Source organism: Phyllostomus discolor, chromosome 3, assembly GCF_004126475.2.
Source record: "Phyllostomus discolor isolate MPI-MPIP mPhyDis1 chromosome 3, mPhyDis1.pri.v3, whole genome shotgun sequence".
In the NCBI taxonomy this organism is placed as follows: Eukaryota; Metazoa; Chordata; class Mammalia; order Chiroptera; family Phyllostomidae; genus Phyllostomus; species Phyllostomus discolor.
Genome location: NC_040905.2, coordinates 55,007,347 through 55,035,025, shown reverse-complemented (window position 1 = coordinate 55,035,025; position 27,679 = coordinate 55,007,347). Strand labels below are relative to the sequence as shown.

The following is a 27,679-nucleotide window of genomic DNA, read 5'->3' as shown; positions in this document are numbered from 1 at the left end:
TCCCGCAGGAGAGGGGCGGGGCCGGCGCCGCGGACGCCGAAAGGAGGGGCTCAGCCTTGTGCTCCGTCCACCCACGCGGCGGGCGGCGCCGAACGCGCGCGAGGTTCAGTTCCACTCGCTCCGGAAGCGCGATAGCGGGCGGGGTCGCACGTGACCGTGACGTCAGCGCACCCGCGCCGCCGGCTGGACGCCAGGGTCTGCCTTGGCCCGGGCCCTTCGCGCCGCGCGGCCGTGTCCGCGGACTCGCCTCCCGGAGCCGGCCGGCAGCATGTACCACAACAGCAGCCAGAAGCGGCACTGGACCTTCGCCGGCGAGGAGCAGCTGGCGCGGCTGCGCGCCGACGCCAACCGCAAGTTCAAATGCAAAGCGGTGGCGAACGGGAAGGTGAGCGCGCGTCGACCGCCCCGCTCCCCGGGTCCGTGAAGTCTCGGACCGCCGCGGGCTCCCCGCACACGCCCGCCTCCCCTCCCACCCGGCGCGCGGGTGTCTATTTAAACAGGTTGCTGGGAGGGAGACGGGGAAAGCCACGCCCCGAGCCTGAGTGGCAGGCAAATAACCAGTCGCGTGGCCAGGAGACGTGTGGGATGTCCACGTGGTGCGCGACCTGGGTCGAGAGGGCGGGTCGGGGGAGGCTTCTCCAGGGACTGGTGTAGGGAAGTTGGGCGAAGGTGCAGCCGGCCGACCTCGGCGCGGGTGCGGGGCGGGTTCCTGGAATGCTGTGGGTCCTGGGTGTCGGAAGCTGAGCACTCGAGCAGGAAAGGCTGAACAAGGCAGGGAAGTTGTAGGAGGAAATAAAAGGAATTTGAACTTTGTGATGAAGGGGCGGGGAACCTTTGTAAGATTTTAAATGGCGAATTAACCTTGTATTCTGTACTCGAAAGCCCTCCGGCGTCCTGGTGGTGGATGGGTCGGATGGGGCAGGTTGGAGGCAGGGAGAAGAGAGAGCTAGCACATACCAGTTGACTTAAGAAGGTTTGGATTGTGGTTTGCCATCCAAGCCCTCCCTGTTATTAGCTCCTAGACACTTCTTCTGTTCAATCTTCCCCCACAAGCTCCAACACCCATCCTAGCACAGGCTTCCCTGCAGCAGGTATTCCGCGTCTCAGACCTATTGTAACTGAGATACTCTGCTCTTACCTTTGTCACGTCTATTACATCACTTTATTTTGGGGCTGCTCAAAGTAGTACGTATTATGCTGTTTGCGAGGCACTTTTCTAAGCATTTGGAAGCGTTAGCCCTTTTAATCCTCACAGCTACCTCCTGCGGTGGATAGGTATTTTCTTGCCTTTATAGCTGGGGAAACTGCAGTACGGAGAGATTGAATCACCTCTCATGGCTGTATTACTAATAAGTGGCAGAGCCAAGGTTTGAACCCCATCTAGTTCTGGCATTCCCGCCCTAAAACACAATTACCTGCTGTCTCGATAAATTAACACTTGTATTAGTTTTCTAGGGCTGCCATTAAAAAAAAGACACACAAACTAGGTGGCTTAAAACAACAGAAATCTACTGTTTTCACGGTTCTGGAGGCTAGAAGTCTGAGATCAAGGTGTTAGCCCGTTGGTGTTCTCTGCCACTTCTAGGAGAAGATTCTTCCTTTCTCTTCCAGCTTCTGGTAACCCCAGGTGTTCCTTTGCTCATGGTACCATAACCCCAGTCTCTACCTTCATCTTTCCACAGTGTTGTTCCTGTGTTTCTGTATCTCCCCATGTTCTTATAAGAATATCAGTCATACTGGATTAGGAGCCACTATACTACAGTATGACCTTACCTTACTTAATTACATCTGTAGAGGCCATATTTCCAAATAAGGTCACATTCTGAGGCACAGGCATACCTTGTTTTATTGAGCTTCACTTTATTGTGCTTCACAGATGTTGCATTTTTTACAAATTGAAGGCAAGACCCTCCACCTGCAAAAAGATTACTATTTGCTTTATTGTGGTGGTTTGGAACCGAACCCACAGTGTCTCAGGGGTATGCCTGTACCTGGGGGGTTAGGATTTCAATATATCTTTTATTTCGGTAGTTGTAATTAAACTAGTAACAGGACCTAAAGGATATTTGTTGTAAAATTGTATGTAGTCTATTCTATAGAGAGTTTACTAAGATAGATGAGAGGTAATACCAAAGTGAGAATTATCCTTGAGACACTTGATTTTTTTTTATCTCAACCTGTGTGACTTAATGATTGACTGATATAGTGGTCTTGCATACTTTCCAACTATTAACAGTGTGTATCTCCGTTTTGATTTCTAAATAATGACATTATACCTGTGAGTATATTTGTACACTCCATCAGGATTGCTTATACCTTAATGAAGCAAATGTCCAGCTGACATTCTGCAAAACTGTGAAATGATGGTCTAGTTTTAGTTTATTGAGTATTTTCCTAAAGCTGTTTTATGCAATATTTGGCCCTATTTTAGCAATAAAGAGAAAGTGATGTGTGGTATATTTCCCCTTGGCTGAAGATAGAAAAGTAGTCTGGACAGAGAAAAAGATTTTAAGATGATTTAAGTTACTGAACTTTTGTTGTAACTTTTGATCTAAAGGTTCTTCCAAATGATCCAGTCTTTCTTGAGCCTCATGAAGAAATGACTCTCTGCAAATACTACGAGAAAAGATTATTGGAATTTTGTTCAGTGTTTAAACCATCAATGCCGAGGTCTGTGGTGGTAAGTTATGGTAGTGATGAAGGAAAATGCCCTTCAGCTGACTTCTGAAGTATGACCTCTTCTAAATTTGTAATTCAATCCTGTATCCACTTCATTCAGGGATGTGGCTTAGATATATAAATATATAATTTATGTATTTTAAGTTTTTGTCACATACTGTTTTTCAATAACTGTCTTAAATTATGAATTCCTATATCATATCTTATAAAGTGTTTCAAGACTCATTTCATAGTCAGAAGAATTGTGAGGTCTGCTAGATAGGCCACGATATCCTTGTTTTATAATGAAAGAAAAAATTATTTTTTCTCCAGGTTCTCAGTTGATGAGTAGAACTGGGACCAGAACATAGAGTAGTGCTTTTTCAGCTGTATCACACACGTTTGAAATAATGCATTCATTCATCATTTGTAATCATATGAACATGTGTTTTTTTTTTTCTTTTGCAGTGGGTAGGGAAAGGCAGCAAAGGGTCTTTGGCTGTGATGTTTCTAGAGTATTTCATCACAGTTTATTTTGATGAAGAAGAATTAAGTTTTGGTATTTTGTATGAATAACATTTTCAAAGAAACGTTTTTTATTTATTGAGATAACATTGGTTAATAAGATCATATAGGTTTCAGGTGTGCATTTCTATGATACATGATCCGTAAATTGCATTGTGTGCCCACCATCCAAAGTCAGATCATATTCCATCACCATATATTTGACCCCCATAACCACTGTACTGTTGTCTGAGTTTCAGTTTTATATCCCACATATGAGTGAAATCGTATGGTTCTTAGCTTTTTCTGACTGCCTCGTTTTGCTTAGCATCGTGTTTTGAAGGTCTATCATGTCATTGCAAATGGTGGAATTTCATGTTTTCTTATGGCTGAGTAGTATTGCATTGTAGATATGTACCTCATCTTCTTTATCCAATCCTTTACTGAAGGATACTTTGGTGTTTTCATTTCTTCGCCACAATGAATAATGCTGCAGTGAACATAGGGGTGCATATATCTTTGGAAATAAATTTTTTAAAGAAATTTTTGATAAATAAGTTTTAGTTTTTAAATTAAATTTAACATGTATGTGTGAATAGATTCTGATAATATGTATATTTTTTTAACCTTAGGGTACAGCCTGCATGTATTTCAAGCGTTTTTATCTTAATAACTCAGTAATGGAATACCACCCACGGATAATAATGTGAGTATAAATCTATTTATTGATTTTTATTTAAGAGGACCTTCATACTACGTGTGTGTGTGTGTGTGTGTGTGTGTGTGAGAGAGAGAGAGAAAATGACTTCCTAGTAAAAGGTAATTTAGACTCGCATTCTATTCTGTACTTAAGGTCCCTGAATATGCTCCTTAATTACATACCTGTAATACTTCCCTGTAATACTAATAGCATCTGAACTTGAACTTGTACAAATTCAAGTAGTATTTTATTTTTTTTTAAGCTGGCTTCCCTAATGCCCCTTTCTTCTCCCGTTGCTGAGTGAGAATCATTAGTGGTACCTCCTCCCCTGCATCCAGCCAGGTTACAAATTCTGTAGGTCCATATTAATTTCATTTGAACAAAGGTCTTTGTGTTTCTGCCCTCCGATGAGCACTCTGCTTATCATTGAAGATAAAATTGAAAATAGTAGGAGGCTCATGAAAGAGCTTACTGTCGATCACATTGTCCCTGTTTGCTTTTTCCACTTTTCATCCCCATTTCTATCAATTTTGGTCAGGTCCTTGTTACTTCCAATCTTGATTTTTGTAGTAATTTTATTACTAGCATCTCATTCTGAAATTTATGTAGTAGCGATGAGTTTCTTAGGTTTGTTTGTGCATTAGTAATCCCCTATTCAGATGTCCTTAGAGACTTCCACTGACAGGTCTTTTACAGAGGTACTTCTATAACCTATGTTTCATCCCATGCTCATGTGGTACATATGTGTGTGCTGTTGCATTTTTTTTCTCTTCCATCTATATTTCATGATTCAAAGTACTCCTGTTTCTCAGTTATTTTGTTCTTCCAGATTTTAGGTTGAACACTGTGAAACTGCCATTAAATCATTAATGTTGAATGCTGCTGTAGTATTACACGGTTCAACCTAATTTTAGTGTTTTTTTGGCTTAAAAGTTTGAACAGGAAACTGTCTCTCCTCTCTCTTTTTAAAACATCCTGTGATGTCTGCTATAGTCACTTGTGAATATTAGGTAATTTTAGAATGTACTTTTAGAAATGAAATATTTAGATATTTTTCAAAGTCTATATATATCCCTAGTTCTGTGTGTATGAGAGAAAATTACTTCCTAGTAAAGGGTAATTTAGACTTACATTCTATTGTGAATTTAAGATTCCTCATTATATTCCTTATATTTTCTCCTAGGCTCACTTGTGCATTTTTGGCCTGCAAAGTAGATGAATTCAATGTATCTAGTCCACAGTTTGTTGGAAATCTGCGGGAGAGTCCTCTTGGACAGGAGAAGGCACTTGAACAGATTTTGGAGTATGAACTGCTACTTATACAGCAACTTAATTTCCACCTTATTGTTCACAATCCTTATAGACCATTTGAGGGCTTTCTCATTGACCTAAAGGTAATTTTGTTGCTATAAAGTAAACTAGTAGAGTGTACTCCTTTGCTGTCATACTGTAACCAAAGGAATTAAAAATTATAACTTTTAGTTAACTGTTACAACATGGTCTCAGCTAAAACTTGAGTGCTGCCAGGTCCTCTGGAGCAATGATCCTGTTTCATTGTGCAGCAGAAGCACCTGGAGAGCTGGGTAACTCAGTGTTGGGCTGCAATTCCAGAGCTTCTGATTTAGTAGATGGCGAATACGGATCTGGGGGTCATAATGAGGACCACTGTGAGTTTAGAATAATGCTTTTAAAAACTTAAGATGTCTCTTACAACTCTGAAGTGACTTCATAGATCTGACTTAAAGAACCATAAAAAAATTCTTAATTTTAAACAAGATTACTAAGTGACTTCTAGGTTTAGCACATTGTGAACTGGAATCAGTATGTAGGCATAAAAAATGTAAGTAAATAAGTATCGGCAAAAGCAACTTTTAAGTTATTTTGTTTTGACCCTGAAAAAGGACTTGCATTATCTGAGTAAAGCCAGACAGGAATCAGAAACTGGTTCAGTCATCTCAGTTGAAAGGTGAAATTTGGGTACCTACTGGATGCCAAACATTGTGCTCAATGATAATGCCAGGAACAAAACAGGAACAGCCCCAGCTTTTCTACACCTACAGTGTAATGGGAAGGAGGATCATTTATTCAGATGCTCAGTGTTACAGAGAGGGAAATACAGGATACTTTAAAAGAAGATAGCAGATTGAAGGGAAGGGAAGACAGTTCTGAGAAGGTGCCATTTAAAGTGAAATTCACACCAAGAGTGGGAATTTGGTGGTGAAAGAGCATCCCAGTAGGACTTCTCTGGCCAAAGGTCCAGATTCAAGAACGATGGTGCACTAAAGAACCTAAATAGCCTAGAAATGTAGAGGAAGACTGCCACAGAATGCAGCCTGAGTGGAAGGCAGCACCTAGTAGAAGTGATGTTACGGATTTTGAACAGAGCAGTGGTAAGCCAGGAAAAGGTTTAAATCTGGAGAGTGGCAAATTAGGTTTACACCTTTTAAAAAGTTGTGTTTTCAAGCTCACACATCAGTCTCCATCAAGTATTTATTGCACATCTGTATGTGTCACGGTGATGTGAAGAATGGATACAAGGATACCATCACTATGCTGTTAGTTTCACTAACAGCAACAGGGGGTAGCAACATGTAGCAACAGGGGGTCCAGAAGGAGTTTCTTGGACTTAAGAGCTAGTAGGCAGCATCAATAGAGCTTGAGGTTTCATTGCATATAGAGAGTGAGGACCAGTGAGGAGCCTTTGGGTTTCTGGCTTGAGCAGGTGGTGGTATACTTTCTGATATGGGAAGTACTGGCCCAAGAGAAATTTGTGGATGGTGGAGGGGTAGAGGGTTGATGAATTTGGTTTGGAACATGGTAAATTTTCATTGCCTGCAACACACCCAGGTAGGGAGTCATTTGTATCTGGAGGTCAGAGAAGATGGCTATGTGTGGGCATCATCACCCCAGGAACATTTAGAATGGGTTGGCCATGAGGACTGTTGAAAGGGTAGGGGGAGAAATATAAGAATCTAGTAAGAAGGGTGAAGAATATCCAGAGAGGTAGGACTTTCTAAAGAAGTGGAGTAGAAAATTTAGAGGAGCACGGGCAACTCCCCACCTCCTCTCAGAATTTAGGTGGAGTAAAAGTAGATGGATAACACTTGCTAGATTTAGTGCCTGAAAGGTCATTTGTGATCTTGGTGAAATTAGTCTCTGTGGAGTGTGAAGGAAGAAGGCAAATTAGAGCCATTTGGGGAATAAATAGAAAGTGAGGAAACATATGTAACTTGGATTAAACAGCTTGTCTTTGAGGTGGGGAAAGATGGGATTACTGAGAAGATGGAAGTGCTAGAAATAAAGAAAAGGGACTTTTGCGCAAGAAACTGATGTGGGGAGCTGGTAGTAAGGGAAAGCTTAAAGGGAAAAGTGGAAAATATGGAGCTCAAGTTTCTCTTTGGAGTAAGGTAGACAATTGCCTTGAGCATAACAGCTTTTAAGGCAGGAAAAGAGGAGAGCATGGGTGAAGATAGTGTTATACCTGGGGATTTGGTGGTGGCAGGAAATGGAGTGTTGTTCTTTGTCAGGAACAGAAATCATTTCTGAGAATGGTGGAGTTTCTGAGCATTATTAAAGACATTGAGAGAGATGGAAATGTTTAACTTAGTCTCTGAAAAATAGAACAAATTTTGTAAGGAACATTATAGTGTTGGAGAGCCCTACTAAGATCAGGGAACCTAATTTGTAATAATAATACCAGACCTACTAGTTGTATTGTTTCCTCTAGCAGTGCTCAGAAATCTGGGTGTAGTTGCAAAGAAGGTTTGTTGAATTCACCTATTGTTGAAGTTTAGCCAGAAACATGTTGGCAGCATATCAGGGCAGGGTGTTCGGAAGGGAGATAAGGACCAAGGACAAAGGTGAGCTAGAGTAAATGGAGGGATAAGGGACCGAAGGTTCTAAGGAGAACCAAAGAATAGCCATGGAATAATTGAGCGAATGTATTGGGAAAAGGAGCACTGTGGTCAGAGTGGAATGTCTGAATTTATTGTATCTGAGGTCAGGCATTTTGGGATGATAAGACCTGCATGTGACTGCACAATTATATCTGATATTTTGTTTCAGATTATATTGTGGAAAAGATTTCTTACTACTTCAGGACCTGAGTGTGGATAGCTATACTAAATCCAAGGATTTAGGGCTCATCTTAAAGTAAGAATTGTCAGAAAATATTGGAATTTCCATATTTCTTAGGCATATTGTAAAGATAATTCTGTAATCAACTAAGATTAATTTCCATTTGCTTTTTCTCAAAAATAGATTTAAATAGAGGAATTTCAAATTGAAATGAACATGTGTTTTGCTTCCTAAATGTTGTCTTACATCTGAATCACCGTGTGGCTTGTCTGGGTGTGTTTTACCTGGGAGTGTATATTTCTCAGGTTAGCTTCAGACCCAGTTGAATTTCTAAGAGCCTCCTTTCCCCTTACTCAAAAGAACAAAGAGAGGGATTAACAAATCAGAATAGCCACGTACTATGCTGAAACTTGAGATATATTATCTTAAAGCATATATAAGCATATATTGTGACCGCACTTGCAGTACATTCTAATGGTGAGTACAGACTAATCTTACAGGTAAAGATCGTTGTTGCTGCAGTGTTGAAAAGAAGTTACTTTTACAAAAGCACCCTGTGTTACATACTTTGTGGTTAATACAGATATTGTGAACTGTTGTTACTCCATTAAACTCTCATAAATAATAACATTTGCAAACTTTCTCTCTAGACCCGCTATCCTATGTTGGAGAATCCAGAGATTTTGAGGAAAACAGCTGATGACTTTCTTAATAGAGTTGCACTGACGGATGCTTACCTTTTATACACACCTTCTCAGATCGCCCTGACTGCTATTTTGTCTAGTGCATCCAGAGCAGGAATTACTATGGAAAGGTATTGATTTGTGTTTTGACTTAGATCACTTGGTCACTCACTTTATTTCTTCCTGGAGTCTGAGTCTCAGATCACTTAGTCACTCAATTTATTTCCTCCTGGAGTCCAGATATAAAGGACTATACTCACTTTTGTGAATATAGTCCTTTGTATCTCCTATGGCTGGAAAGGTTGGGGCAACTGAGGGAAGAAATGAAATCACCTTTTAAGGAAATCTTTAAAAATTGGGGATGGTATTTTCAAGCTAAGAGGGTCTGTTTATGACTAAAGTAGAAGTAAATTAGTTGATCCTCAAAAGACTGATATAGTTATGACTACAGGGCAAATTCAGAAATTTCATGAACTGGTAAGCAACATGAGTGCACAAAATTGCTTGTTTTATTCTCCTGCTATGGAGCATGTGTGGCACCTGGAATTCAGTAAAGTTTTTATTGGCTGAATAATGTCCAAATGAAAATAGCTGTAAATAGCAATAGTTAACACACAAATGGACACTGAGAATGAGGTTCTGTGATAAGCACTTTACCTCAGTTTAATTCACTTGATTCTTATAGCAGTACCTCGAGTACAGATTAATTATTATAACTATTATATTTATTTATAACTTGAGCACAGTCTGGCAGCAAATCAGACTTTATATTTTTTGAGACCTTTGAGGTCTGCTTGATTTTATTCCTTGAAATAGCTGAGGAAGTGTTCTACATGTTTGTCATCCCTCATCCATAACTTCAAAATCCATTTGTATGGGGGCAGCAAACATGAGCAGACGTGATTTAGTCCACTCAACTTAATGGGAATATGCTTTCTTGTGGAATATCACTGTATACTGCTAATGACAGGGTACTGCCCCAGGCATCACTGTGGTGCTGTTTGCACTCAGCTGTGTGTGCCGGGTTACCTTTGCGAGACGTGAACAGTTCTGACTTCGAACAAATCAAGGTAAGGATTTGCAGGCTTGTATCTTGTTTAATTTCTGGTATGCTTCTACAAATAAAGCTAACCAATTGTATATAAAAATATACATTTAATCCCAAAATGATACCTATCTAATTTCTAAGCAAGCCTTTATTGAATGCCTTCTGTGTACCATGCACTGTACTACACTTTAGGAATATAATAATTAACAAGCTGTAAATCCTTGCCCTAGTTGAAAAAGATAGTCATACAAATAACCTGGAGTTCAGGTGTGAAGCTTCCAGTCTGTAAGGGAAGAAAGCCTCTTTTCTACAATTCAAATAACAAATCAATATGTTTAAGTATCATATCTATACAATGTAAATGCAGATTATTCAGGAGTAAAATTTTTTCTTAGAGGATTTCGTTGATGGTTTCCTTTTATGTGCAAAAGCTTTTCAGTTTGAAGTAGTTCCATTTGTTTACTTTTTCTTTTGTTTCCCTTGCCTGAGGAGATTTACTAAAAGCAATGTACAAGAGTTTACTGGTGATGTTTTCATCTAGGAGTTTTATGGTTTTGGGTCTTACATTTTAGTCCAACTCATTTTGAGTTTGTTCTTGTACATGGTGTAAGAAAGTGGTCTACTTTTATTTTCATTTGCATGTAATATCTGTCCAGTTTTCTCAACACTGTTTATTGAAGAGACTCTCTACCCTATTGTATGTTTTTGTCTTCTTTTCTCATAGATTAATTGACCATATAGGTGTGGGCTTATTTCTGGACTGTGTTCTGTGCCATTGACCTACACATCTGCTTTTGTGCCAGTACATTGCTGTTTCATTACAGCCTTGTATATACAGTTTGATATCAGGTAGTGTGCTACTTACAACTTTGTAGTTCTTTGTCAAGATTACTTGGCTATTTGGGATTTTAACTAGAATTATATGAATTAAAGACTAATTTGGAAGATTTTATGTTTCCAGGAGTTTATTCATTTCTTCAAGGTTGTCCAACTTGTTGGCATGTAATTATAATAATTTCTTATAGTCCTATGTATTTCTGTGCTGTCAGTCATCACTTCTCTTTCATTTCTGATTTTATTTCCTTTGGTTTTCTTCTTAATGAGTCTGGTTAAATGTTTATCAATTTTCTTTAAAGAAAACAGCTCTTGGTTTTATTGATCTTTTATGTATTTTTAGACTCTATTTTACTTTGGCTCTGATCTTTATTTCCTTCTACTCTCATTAGGCTTGGTTTTTCTTTTTCTGGTTCCTTTAGGTGCAAGGTTATATTGTTGAGATTTACTTGTTTCTTCACATCTATATTACCATGAATTTCCCTCTTAGAACTATATTCCATACATTTTGGGTTGTTACATTTTCATTTTGTTTCAAGGTATCTTTTGATTTCTTCCTTGACCTCATTGTTTAGTCACTTGTTACTTAGCGTCCATGTGTTTGTGTTTTTTCCATTTTCTTCTTGTAATTGATTTCTAGTTTCATAACAATGATTAGGAAGATGCTTGATAAAATTCCAGTCTTAAAATTTTTAAGACTTGCTTTGTGGCCTAATCATGTCATTGATCCTGGGAAATGTTTCAGTTGTACTTGAAAAGGATACATGTTCTGTTTCTTTTGAGTGAAATGTTCTAAAAATATCAGATACAGTGGTACCCTGGTTCTCGTCCATTAACTTGTTCCTGAACTTGCGGCGAGTGCCAAAACCCACAAATACGAAGCAGGCCACAAATGATGAAGCATTTTCTCCTGTGGGGCAGCGTCATGACTCAGACAAGTTCTAGCAAGTGTGATGAGTCCCATGTTGAGTGCCAAGTGCTAAAACTTTTTTTTTTTTTCATTAAAATGGAACAAGTATAGGGTTTGGTGATTTCTGAAGCCCACGAGTACTAAGGTGTGGCTCTACATGCATCTAGTCTAATATTTCATTTAAGGTCACTGTTTCCTAGTAGATTTGCTGTCTAAATCATCTATCTGTTGATATTAACGAGGTGTTAAATTTCCCTACTGTTACTGCTCTAATGTTTGTTTATCCCTTTATGTCCAATATTTGCTTTAAAATTTTTTTTTTAAGCTTTTATTTATTTTGGGAGAGGGGAAGGGAAGGAGAAAGAGGAAGAGAGAAACAATGATATGTGAGAGATACATCCATCTGTTGCTTCTTGCACACCCCCAACAAAGGACCCGCCCACAACCCAGTCATGTACCCTGACTGGAAATTGAACTGGCAGCCTTTGTGTTTGCACGCTAGTGCTCAGTCCACTGAGCCACACCAGCCAGGGCAATATTTACTTTATATGTTTAGATGCTCCTACATTGAGGGTGTAAATTTTTCAATGGTTATTATATCTCCTCTTCTTGGATTGTTGCCTTTATCATTATGAAATGTCCTTTGTCTCATGTTATATGTAGCCTTTGTTATATATAAAGTCTATCTTGATATAAATATTGCTACCCCACATTTTTTGTTTGTTTCTATTTGCATGAAATATCTTTATACCCATCCCTTTACTTTCAGTCTGTGTGTCTCTTTCAGCTGAAGTAGGCAGTGATGTATGGGTCCTGTTTTCTAATCCATTCAAACACCCTATGTCTTTTGATTGGAGCATGTGTTCCCATGTACATTTAAAGTAATTATTGATAAGTATATTGCTATTTTATTGTTCTCTAATTGTTTTTGTAGTCTTTTTGTCCTCTTGCTCTCTTGTGTGTTGATTTTCTGTAGTTTTGTGTTAGATTCTTTTTGCTTCATTTATTATATATCTCTTGTAGATTTTTTTTTAAAAGATTTTATTTATTTCTAGAGAGGGAAGGGAGGGAGAGAGAGAGAGAGAGAGAGAGAGACATCAATGTGCGGTTGCTGGTGGTCATGGCCTGCAACCCAGGAATGTACCCTGGCTGGAAATCGAACCTGCGACACTTTGGTTCGCAGCCCGTGCTCAGTCCACTGAGCTACGCCAGCCAGGTCTTGTAGATTTTTAATTTGTGGTTACCATGTGCCTCATGTATACCAAGCTGTGTTTAAAGCAGTCTATTTTAAGTTAATGGTTGCCTAAGTTTGAACACAATCTATAAACACTCCCATTTTAATTCATTCCTTCCATATATATATTTTTTATTTGATTTTGAGAGGAAGAAAAAAAAACATTGATTTGTTGTTACACTTATTTAAGCATTCATTGGTTGATTCTTGCATGTGCCCTGTCCAGGAACTGAACCCACAGCCTTGCTGTATCAGGACAACACTCGAACCAAGTAAACTACCTGGCCAGGCAGGGCTCATGTTTGGGTTTGTCATTATTTTTTACTACTTTTATGTGTGTCTGTTAGTGTGTATTCTTTGATTTCCTGTTATAATTACTCATGATCTTACTACTTTTGTTTTTTAACCTTCATGCCAGGTTTTTATTTGGTTGACCCATTGCTTTTATTGTGCTTATCTTCATCAGAATTTTTTTTTCTTTGCTATATTTTCTTATTCATATTTTTTTTCCTCTTTCTTAAGAATTCCCTTTAACATTCCTTGTAATACTGGTTTAGTGTTGATGAACTCCTTTAACTTTATCTTGTCTGGAAAACTCTCTTTTCTTCAAGTGGAGTAATATTGGTTGCAAGTCCTTGCTTTTCATCATTTTGAATTATTTTTTTGGCAATCCCTCTGGCCTGCAGTTTATGTTGAGAAATAGGCTGACAATCTTGTGAGAGCTCTCTTATACATGACTATCTGCTCTTTTCATGTTACTTTTAGGATTCTCTCTTTGTCTTTTTTACTTTGGGCATTTTAATTATGATCTTTCTTGATGTGGGCCTCTTTGAGTTCATCTTGTTTGGTTCTCTGTGCACTTCCTGGATTCGTATGTCTCTTACCTTCACCAGGTTTGAAAGTTTTCCATCATCATTTCTTCAAACAAATTCTCAGTTCCTTGTTCTTTTCTTGTTCTGGTACCCCAATGATACAAGCAGTATAAGGTTGGTGTTGATCCAGCAGTTCCTTAAACTATCCTCACTTTTTTTTTTCTTTTTGCTGTTCTGATTATTTTGCTACCTACTCTCACCGATCACTGATTTGATGCTTTGCTTTATCTAATCTGCTGTTGATTCCATCGAATGAATTTTTTCTTTCTGTTACTGTATTCTAAATTTCTGACTGGTTCTTTTTTATGGTTTCTCTTTGTGTATATTTTTCATCCCTTTACTTTTAGTTTATATGTATCTTTCAATCTGAAGTAAGTCTCTTGTAGACTGCACATGTAAAGGGCCTTGTTTTCATAACCATTCAGCCATCCAGTCTTTTGATTGAAGCATTTAATCTATTTGCATTTAAAGTATTTCTAAATATGTATTTATTACCATTTTATTCATATTTCTTTATTTCCTTCTTAAAGAAAGACCCTTTAACATTTCTTGTAATAATGACTTGATTGTGATGAACTCCTTTAGCTTTTTCTTGTCTGGGAAGCTCTGTATCTGCACTTCCATTCTAAATATAGTTTTACTGGGCAGAATAATCTTGGTTGTAGGTCCTTGTTTTTCTTCAGTTTAAAAAATCTGTGTCAATCCCTTCTGGCCTACAAAAGTTTCTGTTGATAAACTGGCTGCCAGTCTGTGGGAGCTCCCTTGTAGTTCACTAACTGCTTTCCTTTTGCTGCTTTTAAGATTCTCTCTTTGTCTTTAACCTGTTGCATTTTTAATTACGATGTGTCTTGGTGTGGGCCTCTTTGGGTTCATGTTGTGTGGGACTCTGCACTTCCTGGACTTTGTGTTGTTTTTTTCCTTCACCAAATAAGGGAAGTTTTCAGTCATCATTTCTTTAAATCGGTTCTCAGTCCCATGCTCTCTCTTTTCTCTTCTGGTACCCTAAGATGCAGATTGTGTTACACTTCATGTTGTCCCAGAAGTCCTTTAAACTTTTCTCATTTTTTAAAATTATTTTTCCTTTCTACTGCTCTGAATGTATGTTTTCTGCTACCTTGTCTTCCCAGTTGTTGCCTCAATCTTCTGCTTTGTCTGATTTGATGTTGATTCCTTTTAGTGTATTCTTCGTTTCAGTTGTAGTCTTCATTTATGACTGGCTCTTTTTTATTATTCCTATATACTTTTTTTTTTTTTAAGTTCTCCCTATGTTCCTTGGGTATCTTTATAACCATTGTTTTGAACTCTGTATCTGGTAGTTTGCTTGTCCTCATTTCATTTAATTCCTTTTTCTGGAGATTTCTCCCATCCATTTATATGGGACATGTTTGTCTTGCCATTTTGGCTGCTTCTCTGTGTTTCAATGAATTTAGGTAGATGTGCAATGCCTTGAAGTGTTGGTATGGTAGCCTTAAGTAGTAGGTGTCCTGAGGGCCCAGTTGCTCAGCCTATCAAGTTACCTAAGCTGGGCACTCCAGGTGTGCCCCCCTCCACCCCCTGTGTGAGCTGTGTGTACCCTCTTGTTGAACCTTGATTGCTGTTCATGAATGGGAGGGATCAACCCTCAAGGCAATTGACAACTAGAGTAGTGGAGTTGCTGTGCAAGTCCTGACCCTGCAGAGCAGAAATTGATTCAGCATGGCTCTGTTTGAGTCTGAGTCTGCCCTTGAGTGTGCCACTCATGGAGTGCTCAGGTAGAACTCCATCATGGTCTGAAGCTGTGTACACTGCCTCTGGGGCCTCCCAAGAGGTGCAGGCCAAGGTAAGCCACCATCTGTGCTCTTCCCATGGCCACCCAGCATGGGCTACAAAGTGACCTGTAGATGGCTGCTACTCAAGCAGGGCTGGAGTTGCCCAGGAGAGGCCAGGCTGTGAACCGAGTCCTGTTGTCACTGGTGCCAAGCCTGGGGCTACTTAGCAGAAATGTGGCACACTGAGGCCAGATGTTGCTTGTTTGAGGTTTGTGAACCTTGAGAGAATATAGGAAAGTCCACAGCATGAACCAAAACAGTATTTGTATGGATAACCTACTAGAAGTGTCTTGGGCCCACAAGTTGGGTGGGATGGGGTATCAGGAAATTTCAAGGGTAGGGTGGACAATGTTAGGTTAATGTTAGACTCGGATCTTATGCTTATCTGCATCTCCAAGGGGAAGGCTCAGCAAAGGAACAGTGGCCTGTGCCAGCACTTGTCTAGGAAAAAGCTGCTCCTCCAGCCTTCATCCCAAAGCCGGACAGTTCCTCCCTGAATGTCCCTGGTGCCTTTTGAGCTGCTCTACCAGCACTGGGGCTCACAGTGAGTCTGAGTAAGTCCATGCAGAAGGCTCCTTAGGAGGATCACGTGAATTCTAGAAGCTCTCCATTTTACTCAGCTGTAGTCTGCTAGTTTTCACAGCCAGAATGGGGTCTTCCCTTTTTAGCACTAGAACCCTGGGCTAGGGATCCTGGTGTGGGGCTGGAACTCCTCACTCCTCAGGGGGGAGCACCATAGCTGAAGTATCCCTTGTGATTTTTAACCACCATATGTGGGTATGGGATCAGCCCATTATGAATCTCTGCCCCTTCTGCTTGTCTTAATAGTGGCTTCTTTATATCCTTATTTATAGGACCTATATTCAGCTAGATTTCACATGGTTCCCAATGATGGTTGTCCTATAGTTGTCATTTTTATGTAGCTGTGGGAGGATGCAAGTACCGTGTTTACCTATTCCTCCATCTTGAATGGAAACCTCCCTTCTATTTCTTAATCTCCACACATGGGTGATGGACCAGCCCATTTGTGCCTCTGACTCTTTTACCAGTCTTGACATGGCTTCCTTTTTCTATCCTTGGTTAGCGCAGTTCTGTTCACCTAGTGTTCAGATGGTTTTCTATGATGGCTCTATGATTTTGTTGTAGTTTTGATATAGCTGTTGGAGGTGAGCACAATGTCTACCTACTCCACCATCCCGAATGGAGGCAAGTAGGATGTTGCTTTTACATCATTACTGATTTCAAAAAGGGAGAGCCCTTGTGCTGCTGTGATATTCTGGATGATGCTTTAGATCATTAGTCATAGGATGTTCTGTTGTCAGTTCTGGGGTTTCTTCTTTTTCATTGAATTTAGAGTTTCATTTGTTTCCTCATTTGACTTCTTTTAGATATTCTTGCTTGCCTATTTTTTAAATCAGAATATTAAAATCTAATTCAGGATTTAGATTAAAAGTTGCTAACTTGAAAATGTTTCATAGAGTTGAAGAATGTCTGAATCTGACTCTTAGAACCAAATGCATTGCTTTTATGCTTAAAAAGGAGTTTTAGGAGAAAAAAGGGAAAAGAAAAATGAATTGTTATTTTGAGTTAGTGGTAGCCAGAAATGTATTATTGGTTAAAGGAGTTACTGATTTCCATATCTGAAGTTAATTCCCATAATAGATGATGAAGATCTATTAGTTCAAAATTTGCTGTATAACTTATCTTTATAGTTTAAAAACACATAGCAACACAGTTTCTTAAAGAACTATTTCTGTAACTTTAGTTTGCCCAAGAGAAACATTATTTTTTGCATTCATGTTTGAAATATTACATGTCTTGAGAATCTTTGCACTTGGGCTGTTATCAATTATTGATCAAGTTCAGGTATATAAAATCTCAGAATAAACATTTCAACGTAAAAATGATACTTTCATATTACTGTCATTGGTTCTGAGAATGGATAATTGGGTTTTAAATCCATTTATGAAAAAGTGTTATCACCTTTGATTTGGACTTGATGCAAAATAAGACATAACAGAATTGTAAGGCATGGGGAAGGGTTGATACTCTTAATCGTTTGAATAGCTGTTAGTCCAAGAAGAATAACTATAATTGGCAGAGACTTGGTATTAAGGAGGAGGAATCCTTAACAATGGCAGGCTCCTGCTCTGTTATTTTTCGCTTTGTGACTTTGGGCAAGTTATATGCTCATGACTTGTCTGTCCCTGATGCTCAGATTCCTCATCTGTAAAATGAGGTTCAGACTCATAAAGTTTATACATTAAACACTTACCATTAAAAGAAATGACTGTTGCTATTATTAATTTTACACCTCTAAAAGCTTATATATTACAGGCACTAAATGAACTTTGAAAGTTAAACATCTTATAAGTTGTAAATCTGTAAGACTATAAGAGCTTATGGGTTATAGTTTTATAGAGTTCAAATTATTGTTTTTTAATACTTTGTAAATAAATTTTTTAAAATTGACCTGGGTGATGAAGTGAACATGGAGGAGAATAATTTGTCAGGTTTTCTCAAGAGGTTATATGTCTCCAATATATTAAAACTTTCTTCCTTTTTTACCAGTTACTTATCAGAAACTCTGATGCTAAAAGAGAACAGAACTGGCTTGTCACAGTTACTAGATACAATGAAAAGTAAGTAGAAGAATACTTTATAAAATGTTTTTATAACTAAGCTACTTTGTAAAATATCATCTTGATTTTTAACTTGAGATAACAGATTGTTGTTTATACTTCCATTGAATTATGGTATCTTGAAACCATGAAGGATGTATGGGTGGGGAACAAATAAAAGGTACATGAAAAGACAGAATTTTACACATTCAGAAGTTAAAGTAAAAATATAATCATGTTTAGAAAGAGTTTGAGTTTCAAAACAGGGTTCTTTTAAAATGTACACAAATATGTGACACTGGAAAAGTTCTAAAGGGAACTAAAGAATATAATTTAAATTTGGAATTATCTGTTTTGTAGCTAAATCAGCTTTAACTAGTGAACATGTGTCACTTGCTGATCATTTTGTCAGTTAATATTACAAAAACTGTGGTTCTCAACTGGGTGCAGTTTTTGCAATCTCTCTCAATATTTTTGGCTGTCACAACTTGGGAATTGGTGGTGGCCACTACTACCATGTAGTGAGTGGTAGTAAGAATGTCACTAAGTATCTTAAATTCACAGTATACCCCCTTGGCAAGCTGAAAAATGGCTCCCCAAAAGATAGCCCTGCCCTAATCCCTGGAACCTATAAATTTTATTTACATAGGTGGGGGAAGTAGTTTTTTTGGAGATGTGATAAAAGATCTTGAGAGGGGGAGATTATCACAGATTAGCCAGGTAGGGTCTAAATGCAATCACTGGGATACTTATTACAGAAAGGCAGAGAGGGAGGTTTGACTCAGAGAAGACAATGTGAAGACAGCAGAGAGAGATTTGAAGATGCCAGCCTTGAAAACTGGAGTGATATGGCCACCAGCTGCCACCAGAAGCTGAAAAAAGGGAGGAATGATTTCCCCCTAGGACCTCCAGAGAGAGGGTAGCCAGGCCAGCATTTTGATTCTGGCCTAGTGAAATTGATTTCAGACTCCTTGGCTTCAGAACCAAGAGAAAGTACATTTCTGTTGTCTTGTGCCTTACTAAGTTTGTGGTAATTTTTAATGGTAGCCTCAGAAAAATAATGCAGCCCCTTAAAACAAACAATTGCCCAGCTCAGACTATCAGTAGTGCTGATGTTGAGAAACCCTGTTTGAGGGGTTGTGTAAAACCTCCACTTTATGAGATCGGTTAGATTAGCCAGCCCTATTATTCTTGCCTGCCACATAGAATGCTCATGGCTACTTGGCTACTCTACAATAAAGTCAATTGTGTTTGTCCCCAAAACTTTTTGTGCCAGTATTCCTGTTAAACTTGCAGTTAAATGCTGAAAAAAATAATGAGATTGAAGATCTTGATCTTAGATGATAGTAGTAAATGGGTGTAATTTTTATGTTTCCAAAGTTAAGATGCTTCAGGGCATAGAAGCATCATTTCTTGATAATGGTTTGAAATGATCTTGAGGGCTTTTCCCTTTTAATTGAGTGATGTATTTGTGATTTATGAATCATAAAACTGTAGGTCTTCAGTTATACGACTCAGAAGGCTCACTTCCAAAGCTAACTATGATTTGGCCAGTTGAGGAGGATCATGGAATTTATTAGGTAGAATGGGCCTTAAAGATAACCTACTGTTATCATTTCATAGCTGACAGTTTTATTACTGATTTCTTCTCAGTACCTTAATTTTACTCCACTTAACATGAAGAATAGCTCTTGCTAAAATACAGAGCTTTAACAATATTAAGGTATCTTATTCATAATTTTTCAGAACAAAGATACTGCCCTAAGAGTGTTGAGTCACAAGTGTTATTTGAATTGAAAACATTGCTTTATTTGCATTATGAAATGTCAGTGAAATACTCCTTTAGAGCATGTGGCTGGCTAATAAGCCCTAGATCTCTCATCATTCCCCTGACAAATCTTGAGATTTATATTCTTTGGTTTATTGCCATTGAATAAACAGTTCAGGTAGAGGATGTTTCTGCAGTTAGAGTTACTAACATAGTAGTTTGCTTTTAGCTTAAAAGGACATTTTTATTTTCTTGGTGTAGTTTCATTGCATAGGTTCTGTATTTTACTGAAGCAAAGAATCATTGGTCGACACATTTTTACTAAGTGTCCTCCCTTTATTAGGTGTTGTGTAACACTGGTTTCCTTTGTATACAAGAAGTACACTCTTGACCTGTAGGAAAGAATGTTACAAATGTGGTTGATGGCAGGAAACAAGTGTATTCACTAAATGATGTGAGCCCTATTGTAGGGATTTTTTAAGAGCCTTAAAACAGCAAAAAGTGACCACAGTAGGATTTGGAAAAATACTGACTAGATTATAGTGTGCTTATCTTTATACTATGTATATGGACTAAGCAGCAGACAGCTGTAATTACTTGAGCTAGAAGTATGTTCATTGTATTATAAAGCAAAGACAAATCCTGAAAAGGAGTCGAGTGGTTGTAACATAACAAGATGGGAACGTATTCAACTCCCTTATGAGAACAAGACTCTTGATTATCTAGTACAAATCCTTTTTTTATCTTCACAATAGGCATGAGGAACTTGGTAAAAAAATATGAACCACCCAGACCTGAGGAAGTTGCTGTTCTGAAACAGAAGTTGGAGAGATGTCACTCTGCTGAGCTTGCTCTTAACGTAATTACGTAAGTAGTTGTGATAGTGTTGTTCAAAACAGATATGGGAATCCCTGCACCTTTTCTTGTCCTTTTAATTTTTGGATCGTTTGCAAGTCTGAGATCTCATCTAAGGAATAAGTGTACTGTTCCAGACTTATTTCTGTTAGCTACTCTAGAGAAACTTAGCGTATTTTCTTTCAGTGGTGAAATTTTACATTAAAGACAGAACCAATAGCAAAATGTGCTGTTTTTTCTGAGTACTTGAGGGGTGATTCTCAAACTGTAAATGACTTTGTTTTTTAAACTCACTTTACTTTTGTAAAATATAACAAACTACTAGAAAATGAATAAAAGACATACAACATAAGCTTAAATTTTATTAGGTTCAAGTCATAATTTACCACATTTCTGTAAAAGTTTCTAAACAGTTTCATTATGGACCACTTATAAGTGCTACTTTAGGATGTGTTTTCCTTAGTCTTTAACATTCTTACATTTTTATTATGTTAGTAACTATGTCATCATTGTTCAAGTCAGTCAGCACAGGTATACTCAAGTGTTCTTTGACTAAAAACCCAGATCTTAGTTTTGTCCTCAGAAGTAATTTAGTGTTTACCTTTGTCAACCTTTTCTCTGTGTGTGTGTAGGAAATAAAGGTTTTTTTCTTTCATTAATGTTTTCATACACATTGTACATTTAATAGTATCAATCTTTAACTCATGTCTGTACGGGTGAAAAAAATACCGTCTTTGTATTTTAACACATTGCGTACCACTCACAAGTTTTCTTGTGTTTTGAGCGTCATCTGCTATGGACTTTAGATGTCAACACACTGTCTTGTCCACATCAAATGAAGCAATCTCATTGGTGGAAACCATGCAGGTCAATCTACGAAAAACTATATAATTGCACGAACCCATAAAGCATTGCAGTTACATTGTAGTTTGGTCATTTGAATAGTCTTCATCTTCAAGTTCCTGGCACTTTCAGAAATGCCCTCTCTCAGAAAAAGGAAGGAAACCAATGAAACTGATACATTTCTGGAAGTATTTAACGATAACTTATCAGATATTCCTAGTGAGATCAAAGACGCGGATGACTGTTTTGACGATTCCGGAGACGATTCTACTGACAGTGAAATTATTAGACCTGTAAGGAAGTGCAAGGTGGTAGTGCTTTCAAGTGATTCCAACACTGATGAAGCTACTGATAATTATTGGTCTGAAATTGAGACACCACCTCGCTTACAAATGTTTGAAGGTCATGCTGGGGTCACTACATTTTCGTCTCAGTGTGACTCCATACCCTCTGTGACCAATCTCTTTTTTTGGTGAATTGTTTGAGATGTACAAAGAGCTGTCCAAGTATCACTATGAAACTGCAATGAAATGTAAAACACAATCTAGAACACTAAAGTGCTCTCCGGTTACACAGAAGGAGATCAAGAAATTCCTTGGCCTAATTATTCTGATGGGTCAAACAAGAAAAGGTAGCTTGAAAGACTATTTATTATTGGTCAGCAGATCCTTTGATATGTACCCCTATATTTCCACAGACAATGAGTCGCCATAGATTTGAGCAAATATGGACATTCTGGCATTTCAATGATAACACCAAAATGGACAGTTATTCGGGGAGACTTTTCAAGATCCAGCCTGTGCTGGATTATTTCCTGCATAAATTTCGAACAATGTACAAACCAAAGCAACAGTTGTCTTTGGAAGAGGGAATGATTCCATGGAGAGGACATTTAAAATTTCGCATGTACAACCCAGTGAAAATAACAGAATACGGTTTACTTACTGGGATGGTGTGTAAGAATGACACCAGCTATATCTGCAATATGGAGATATACACTGCTGAAGGAAAGAAATTGCAAGAAACTGTTTTTTCAGTCCTTGGACCCTGTCTTGGCATATGGCACCATATTTACCAGGATAATTATTACAATGCTACACCTATTGCTTAATTGCTGCTACAGAACAAAACTAGAGTCTGTGGGACTATTAGGGAGAGTAGAGGTTTACTGCCAAATTTGAAAATGGAAACATCAAGAATGAAGAAAGGTGACATAATATTTTCCAGAAAAGGCAATAAAATATTCTTCTCCTAGCATGGAAAGACAAGTGGGTTGTCCGAATGATATCAACGATCCATGACACTTCTGTCTCGACAACAGGAAAAAAAAAAATAGGAAAAGCGGGAGAATATTGTAAAACCTACCTGCATCAAGGAATACAATGCCCACATGAAAGGCGTTGACTGTGTGGATCAATTCCTTTTGTGTTGTTCCATTCTAAGAAAAACGATGAAATGGACAAAAAAAGTAATGCTGTACTTTACAAACTGTGGACTTTTCAATTCATTTAGAGTGTACAGCGTCCTCAATCCACAAGCAAAAATGAAGTATAAACAGTTTCTGGTATCGGTGGCAAGAGACTGGATTAACTTGACAATAATGAAGACTCTCCAGAACCACAGACAAAATCTGTCCAGCCGTTCCCTTGGGGGTGTAAGGAGAGCACCTCATAAAGATCCACCCAAAAGGTTGTCAGGTGATATGAAACAGCATCAACCTATGTGTATTCCAGAGAGTGGAAAGAAAAAATTTCCTACAAGAGCCTGCAGAGTTTGTGCCGCCCATGGAAAAAGGAGTGAATCTAGATACTTATGTAAATTTTGTTTGGTCCCTCTTCATAGAGGAAAATGTTTTATGCAGTACCATACGTTAAAAAAGTGCTAGGAACTTTAATTAGTTTGTTTTTGTAAATAAAAATGTTATTATTGAAAAACAACACCTAAAGTGCATTATGATCGTTGTTATGATGATTTAAATAATGTGCAGTTTGCCCAAAAACATGCAGTCCCTGGTGTTATGTCTTAGAGATTTCTATGCGGTATACAATGTGTTAACTTACATTTCCCTTATTACTATGAGGCATTAATGTTTGTTTTACAGTCATTTGTCTTTTTTCTGTATTGCTTAACTTAAAACCCTTGCCTAATTTTCTGGTGTTATTTTATTGATTTCTAGTTCTGTATTTTAAATATTCATCTTTTAACATATTACACACCTATTTCCTGTTGTTTCACTTTGTGATATATAAGGTCAGTCATTTCCTTTATGCTTTTATATCTAAGTACCTTTTCTTAACCTAAGTTAATCTATATTTTATTTTGACTTTTCAGCTGTTTAAACCATTTAGAATTGTGAATGGTCTGGGGTAGAAACCTCATATTAGTTTTTTTCAAATCCATAACCTATTATATCCATTTTTTAATATTTCATAATTTTTCTACTTTTAAATATTACAGATTCTTATTTTTTTTACCCATCTGCTTTAATCATTTTAATCTGTTTAACTCTTTGCTGATACCACACTTTAATTACCATAGCTTTTACATATAATGTTTTGATGAGAACTGAGATATCATCAGACATGGTCCCCACACTGTTCTTTTTCAGATTCCTTTTGCTATTTTTGCATAGTCTTTCCTAGGTCAGAGTTAGACTTGATGATTTTCATGAAAATTTTTATTAGGCCTTTAATGAGAATTACATTAAAGTTGACTTTGAAAGATAGTCTTCATAATTATTCTCATCTCTTTCCATGTATCCAGGCCTTGTTCTTTGGTAGAGAGATAGTACTTCATATAGCCTTGCTAGTTTATTTTAGTTATGTGGCCAGTTGTTAAACTGCTTACTGATGGTTGCCTAATTACAGGAAGAAAAGGAAAGGCTATGAAGATGATGATTATGTCTCAAAGAAGTCCAAACATGAGGAGGTATGTTCTCCATAGGTAAATAAGTTATTGCGCATTCTTGTGTGACCATACTATTAAGATTTTATTGTTCTAAAATGCAAAAATTTATATACCTTATATATATATATGGGTTTGAAAGCTTTCATTTTTTTGTATCCTTCATGTACATGGCCTATTACTACAGAGATTTTTCCCCAACTTTTGTATGTGTTCTGAAGCAGTGGAATACTTGATGAAGAATCCGTCTTATGGTCATAGAAAGCAGCAGAGGTAGACATACATGCTACAAAGTTTTGTTCTATTTTTCACTCTCCAAAGATTCTTCTACTCTTAAAAAAACAGATATACCTGGCAAGTCAGATATAAATGAGTAATCAGAGGCTGAAGGTCACAACTGTAACCGTTATTCCTGTCATTGGAGTAGTCGGGCGAGACAATGCCATTGTTACAAGATTAAACAACTACACATTTTCCTGGTTTGTATACCTTCTGTAATCAGCATTGTAAAGTAAAAATGTTTTCCTAAATTAGGGAGTCAGGGAGATAAGTTATACTGGTTATGCTTCAGTATGATGATATCCTCACTGCATCTTCTTTCCTTCTCAGGAAGAATGGACTGATGATGACCTGGTAGACTCTCTCTGACCATTTGAAATTGATCTGTCAATGTTTACAAATCAACAGAACGATGGAACACTTCGGGCATTTAAATTTCTTTAAAAATGAAATAATGTGAAAGCATCAAAATATAGTAAACGTTTTTATTTATTCAGGGTAGCTTTATACGAAGTAAAACATCTTCAAAGGACTCAGAATAGCACCTCATTCAGATAATCTGCCTCCCCCATAACTAATATGAAATTTAGTCTTTCTGTAGTAGCCAAATGAAAGCTGTAGTTTCTTTGCCTATGATGTTTTAAACAAACACAATAAGAAAACATCCCTTTTGAAAAAAGACACCGTGAAAAACAAAACTTAGTATTCAGCTTTAAACATGCTAAGGAATGCTTTTTGCTCTCCAGAAACCTTTATGTATGGCTTCTCAAATGGCATCCTGATATAATTAACTATTTGTTTGTTACTACTTAATTATACAGAATGTACTTCAACTGTTATGTGATATTGATAGCTTAGTCACTCAAGGTATGGGGATATTTGTTTTTCCTAATCAGTTAACTGAAAACATGTCCAAAAGGTTTTTTTTTTAATACTGATTTTAGAGATAGAGAGAAACATGGTTTATTTATGCATTCATTGATTGATTCTTGTATGTGCCCTGGCCAAGGATCAAACCTGCTACCTTGGCATATGGGGACAGTGCTCTACCATCTAAGCTACCCAGCCAGGGCCTCTGAGTGGCCCTTTTTTTTTTAAAGAGGAAATCAATCAAATAAACAGTCTTTAGTAGCTGTCTAGACAAAAACCTAAGTTGCTAAAGGTAAGGTAGATAGTAGCAAGTTGTATGTTCACTTTTATAATTAACCTGTTAGTAACCCAGGTAAACCCATGTAAATGTGTTACAGTTACTAGAAATTTTTCAGGGTGAATATAAAAACACAAAGGCACAGACTGTTGGCACCTAATCACTTGTGGCTCTGAGCAAGTTATTAAAGCCCTCTGTGTCCATTTCCCAAGGTGAAAAATGGGGAAAATAATACCTATCCTCACAGGATTACTTAGAATAGTGCCTCTGTATATTAAGTGTTCAAACAAATGTTGGCCATTACAGCATGTTTATTATTAATTGTAATCTTAACCATTTTCTACATTGGAACCAAATTCTGGACACCTGTCAAATTTTATGGAACACTGGGCTAAAGGAATTCTGAGAAACTCTCAATCTAAGTTTTGTGGATACACCTGGCTGCGTTACTCACATGAGTATAGGTACTGTTTTAATTACATCTTGTATTTGAGGGCAGTATTTACACTACGTGTATTCTCATTTTAGGCATAAGGTTTGGGGTTTGTTTTGTTTATTTTTCATTTCCTTCTCATTGAATGGGAGGAATAAAATCGATGGAAGTGATTTTACAAAAGTGGAAAAAAGCCTAAATTGGCAGTCCTCCAGTGCAGTCCATCCAGGTTAAGTACCAGTGCTGCGAGGCTCCCGACAGAATTCTGCAAGCTGTTCATAGATTACTTTCTCTTTTAGGTCACTAAACTTTGGTATCAGAGCAAGGTCCACATTTATCTCAAATTTTCCTACCTAGCCCAGTTTTAGAGGTTTTATTTCATGGCTGACCAGCTAGTTATTGCAAGGCCTAAAGAGATGAACAAGTTTCCTATTCTAGATAAAGAGACAAACATATTTAAAAAACAAGGCAGAAGAGGAATTAGCACTTCAGATTAAGGAGTGGCAGGTCAGTATGACTGAGCCTGAGGTGTGATTACTGGGAGGGCTTCAAATGCATAGGACTAAGTGTTGAACCTTTCCGCATACTGTCAAAAGAGGCATTTTGGAGATGTTGCTAATCCACATTACTTTGTCCTCTATCCTGTGATATGAGGGAAGATGACCCAAGTTAGATATTACTGTGGCAATCCACTTGAAAAACAAGAGGGATGAAAAAGAAAGGAAAGTAATACGAAAAACACACAAGGGGGGGGATGGAATTGAGTTGACCTAAAGAAAAAGGAGTACAGAGTGTGTTTGTTTTTTTTTGCTCTCATTGTTCAACTGTGACTATTAGCCACACCAAGGCTAGCTGCCTCCCCAGAAATAAGTTTATATTGTACAGAACCTTTTAAAGCCTTGACTAGTTAACAGTATTTTTTCCTATATTTTAATCAGAGGGATAGAGTAAAATGTTGCTCTTGAAATATAAGCCTTTAGGAAATTTATTTACTGTAGAAAAGGTTGTCCCTAATATTTTCCCCTTGGTTCCTGTCTGACCTACTTTGATATGCTGCTGCGTACTTTTTACATGCCCTCTCCTTTGCACAATTACAGGAGTGAAGGAACGGTTGCTTAACAAATACATAATGAAGGAATTAATATAATCTTTCCAAAGAGACCATTAGAAAAAAAAGACTCTGGTACTAAATTTGAACTATCCCTAAACAAGGAAGAAAATGAAATTAAATGCTTACCTGTATTTAGAAAGAAGTAATCAATTATTTAGTATCCCTTGGTTTTATTTTAACTTAACCCTTGTGAATACTTCACAAAAATACACATACAGAAGCAAATAAAACTATACAAACTAAATACCCAGCAGATACAATAAGTAGTCAGAAGTTCAAAAATGGATAGCTGTTAACATGACTGATGAGGTGGTCTGCATAACCAAAATCAACTTGGAATAAAAGAATACTTTCAACAAAAAGCATTCTAGGTTTTCTTTCTTTTTTAAC

At 37.7% G+C, this 27,679-nt stretch overlaps 1 protein-coding gene across 4 annotated transcripts; it reads left to right on the top strand.

Moving 5' to 3' along the window:
- Positions 1 to 180: 180 nt before the first annotated feature.
- CCNH (cyclin H) lies at positions 181 to 27,651 on the top strand. 4 transcript variants are annotated; one of them, XM_028528650.2, is made up of 9 exons: positions 181 to 385; positions 2,558 to 2,680; positions 3,795 to 3,868; positions 5,046 to 5,256; positions 8,590 to 8,753; positions 17,900 to 17,970; positions 20,473 to 20,584; positions 24,283 to 24,343; positions 24,929 to 27,651. In XM_028528650.2, the coding sequence occupies exons 1-9, from the start codon at positions 269 to 271 to the stop codon at positions 24,965 to 24,967; spliced, it is 972 nt and encodes a 323-aa protein (XP_028384451.1). In that variant the 5' UTR covers positions 181 to 268; the 3' UTR covers positions 24,968 to 27,651. The 4 variants fall into 4 exon arrangements, 2 of the variants coding, with proteins under 2 accessions (XP_028384451.1, XP_035876393.1); XR_004901967.1 differs by having other exon boundaries at positions 187 to 385; positions 24,179 to 24,358; positions 24,929 to 27,337; XR_004901966.1 differs by having other exon boundaries at positions 187 to 385; positions 24,179 to 24,343; positions 24,929 to 26,928.
- The last annotated feature ends 28 nt before the right edge of the window (positions 27,652 to 27,679 follow it).

Excerpts from the sequence above, each read along its gene's own strand:
- CCNH (XM_028528650.2), top strand. The coding sequence starts at position 269 with ATGTACCACAACAGCAGCCAGAAGCGGCACTGGACCTTCGCCGGCGAG. Across the intron at positions 386-2,557 it reads AAGCGGTGGCGAACGGGAAG|GTTCTTCCAAATGATCCAGT; the intron begins GTGAGCGCGCGT and ends TTTGATCTAAAG. Across the intron at positions 24,344-24,928 it reads AGAAGTCCAAACATGAGGAG|GAAGAATGGACTGATGATGA; the intron begins GTATGTTCTCCA and ends TTTCCTTCTCAG.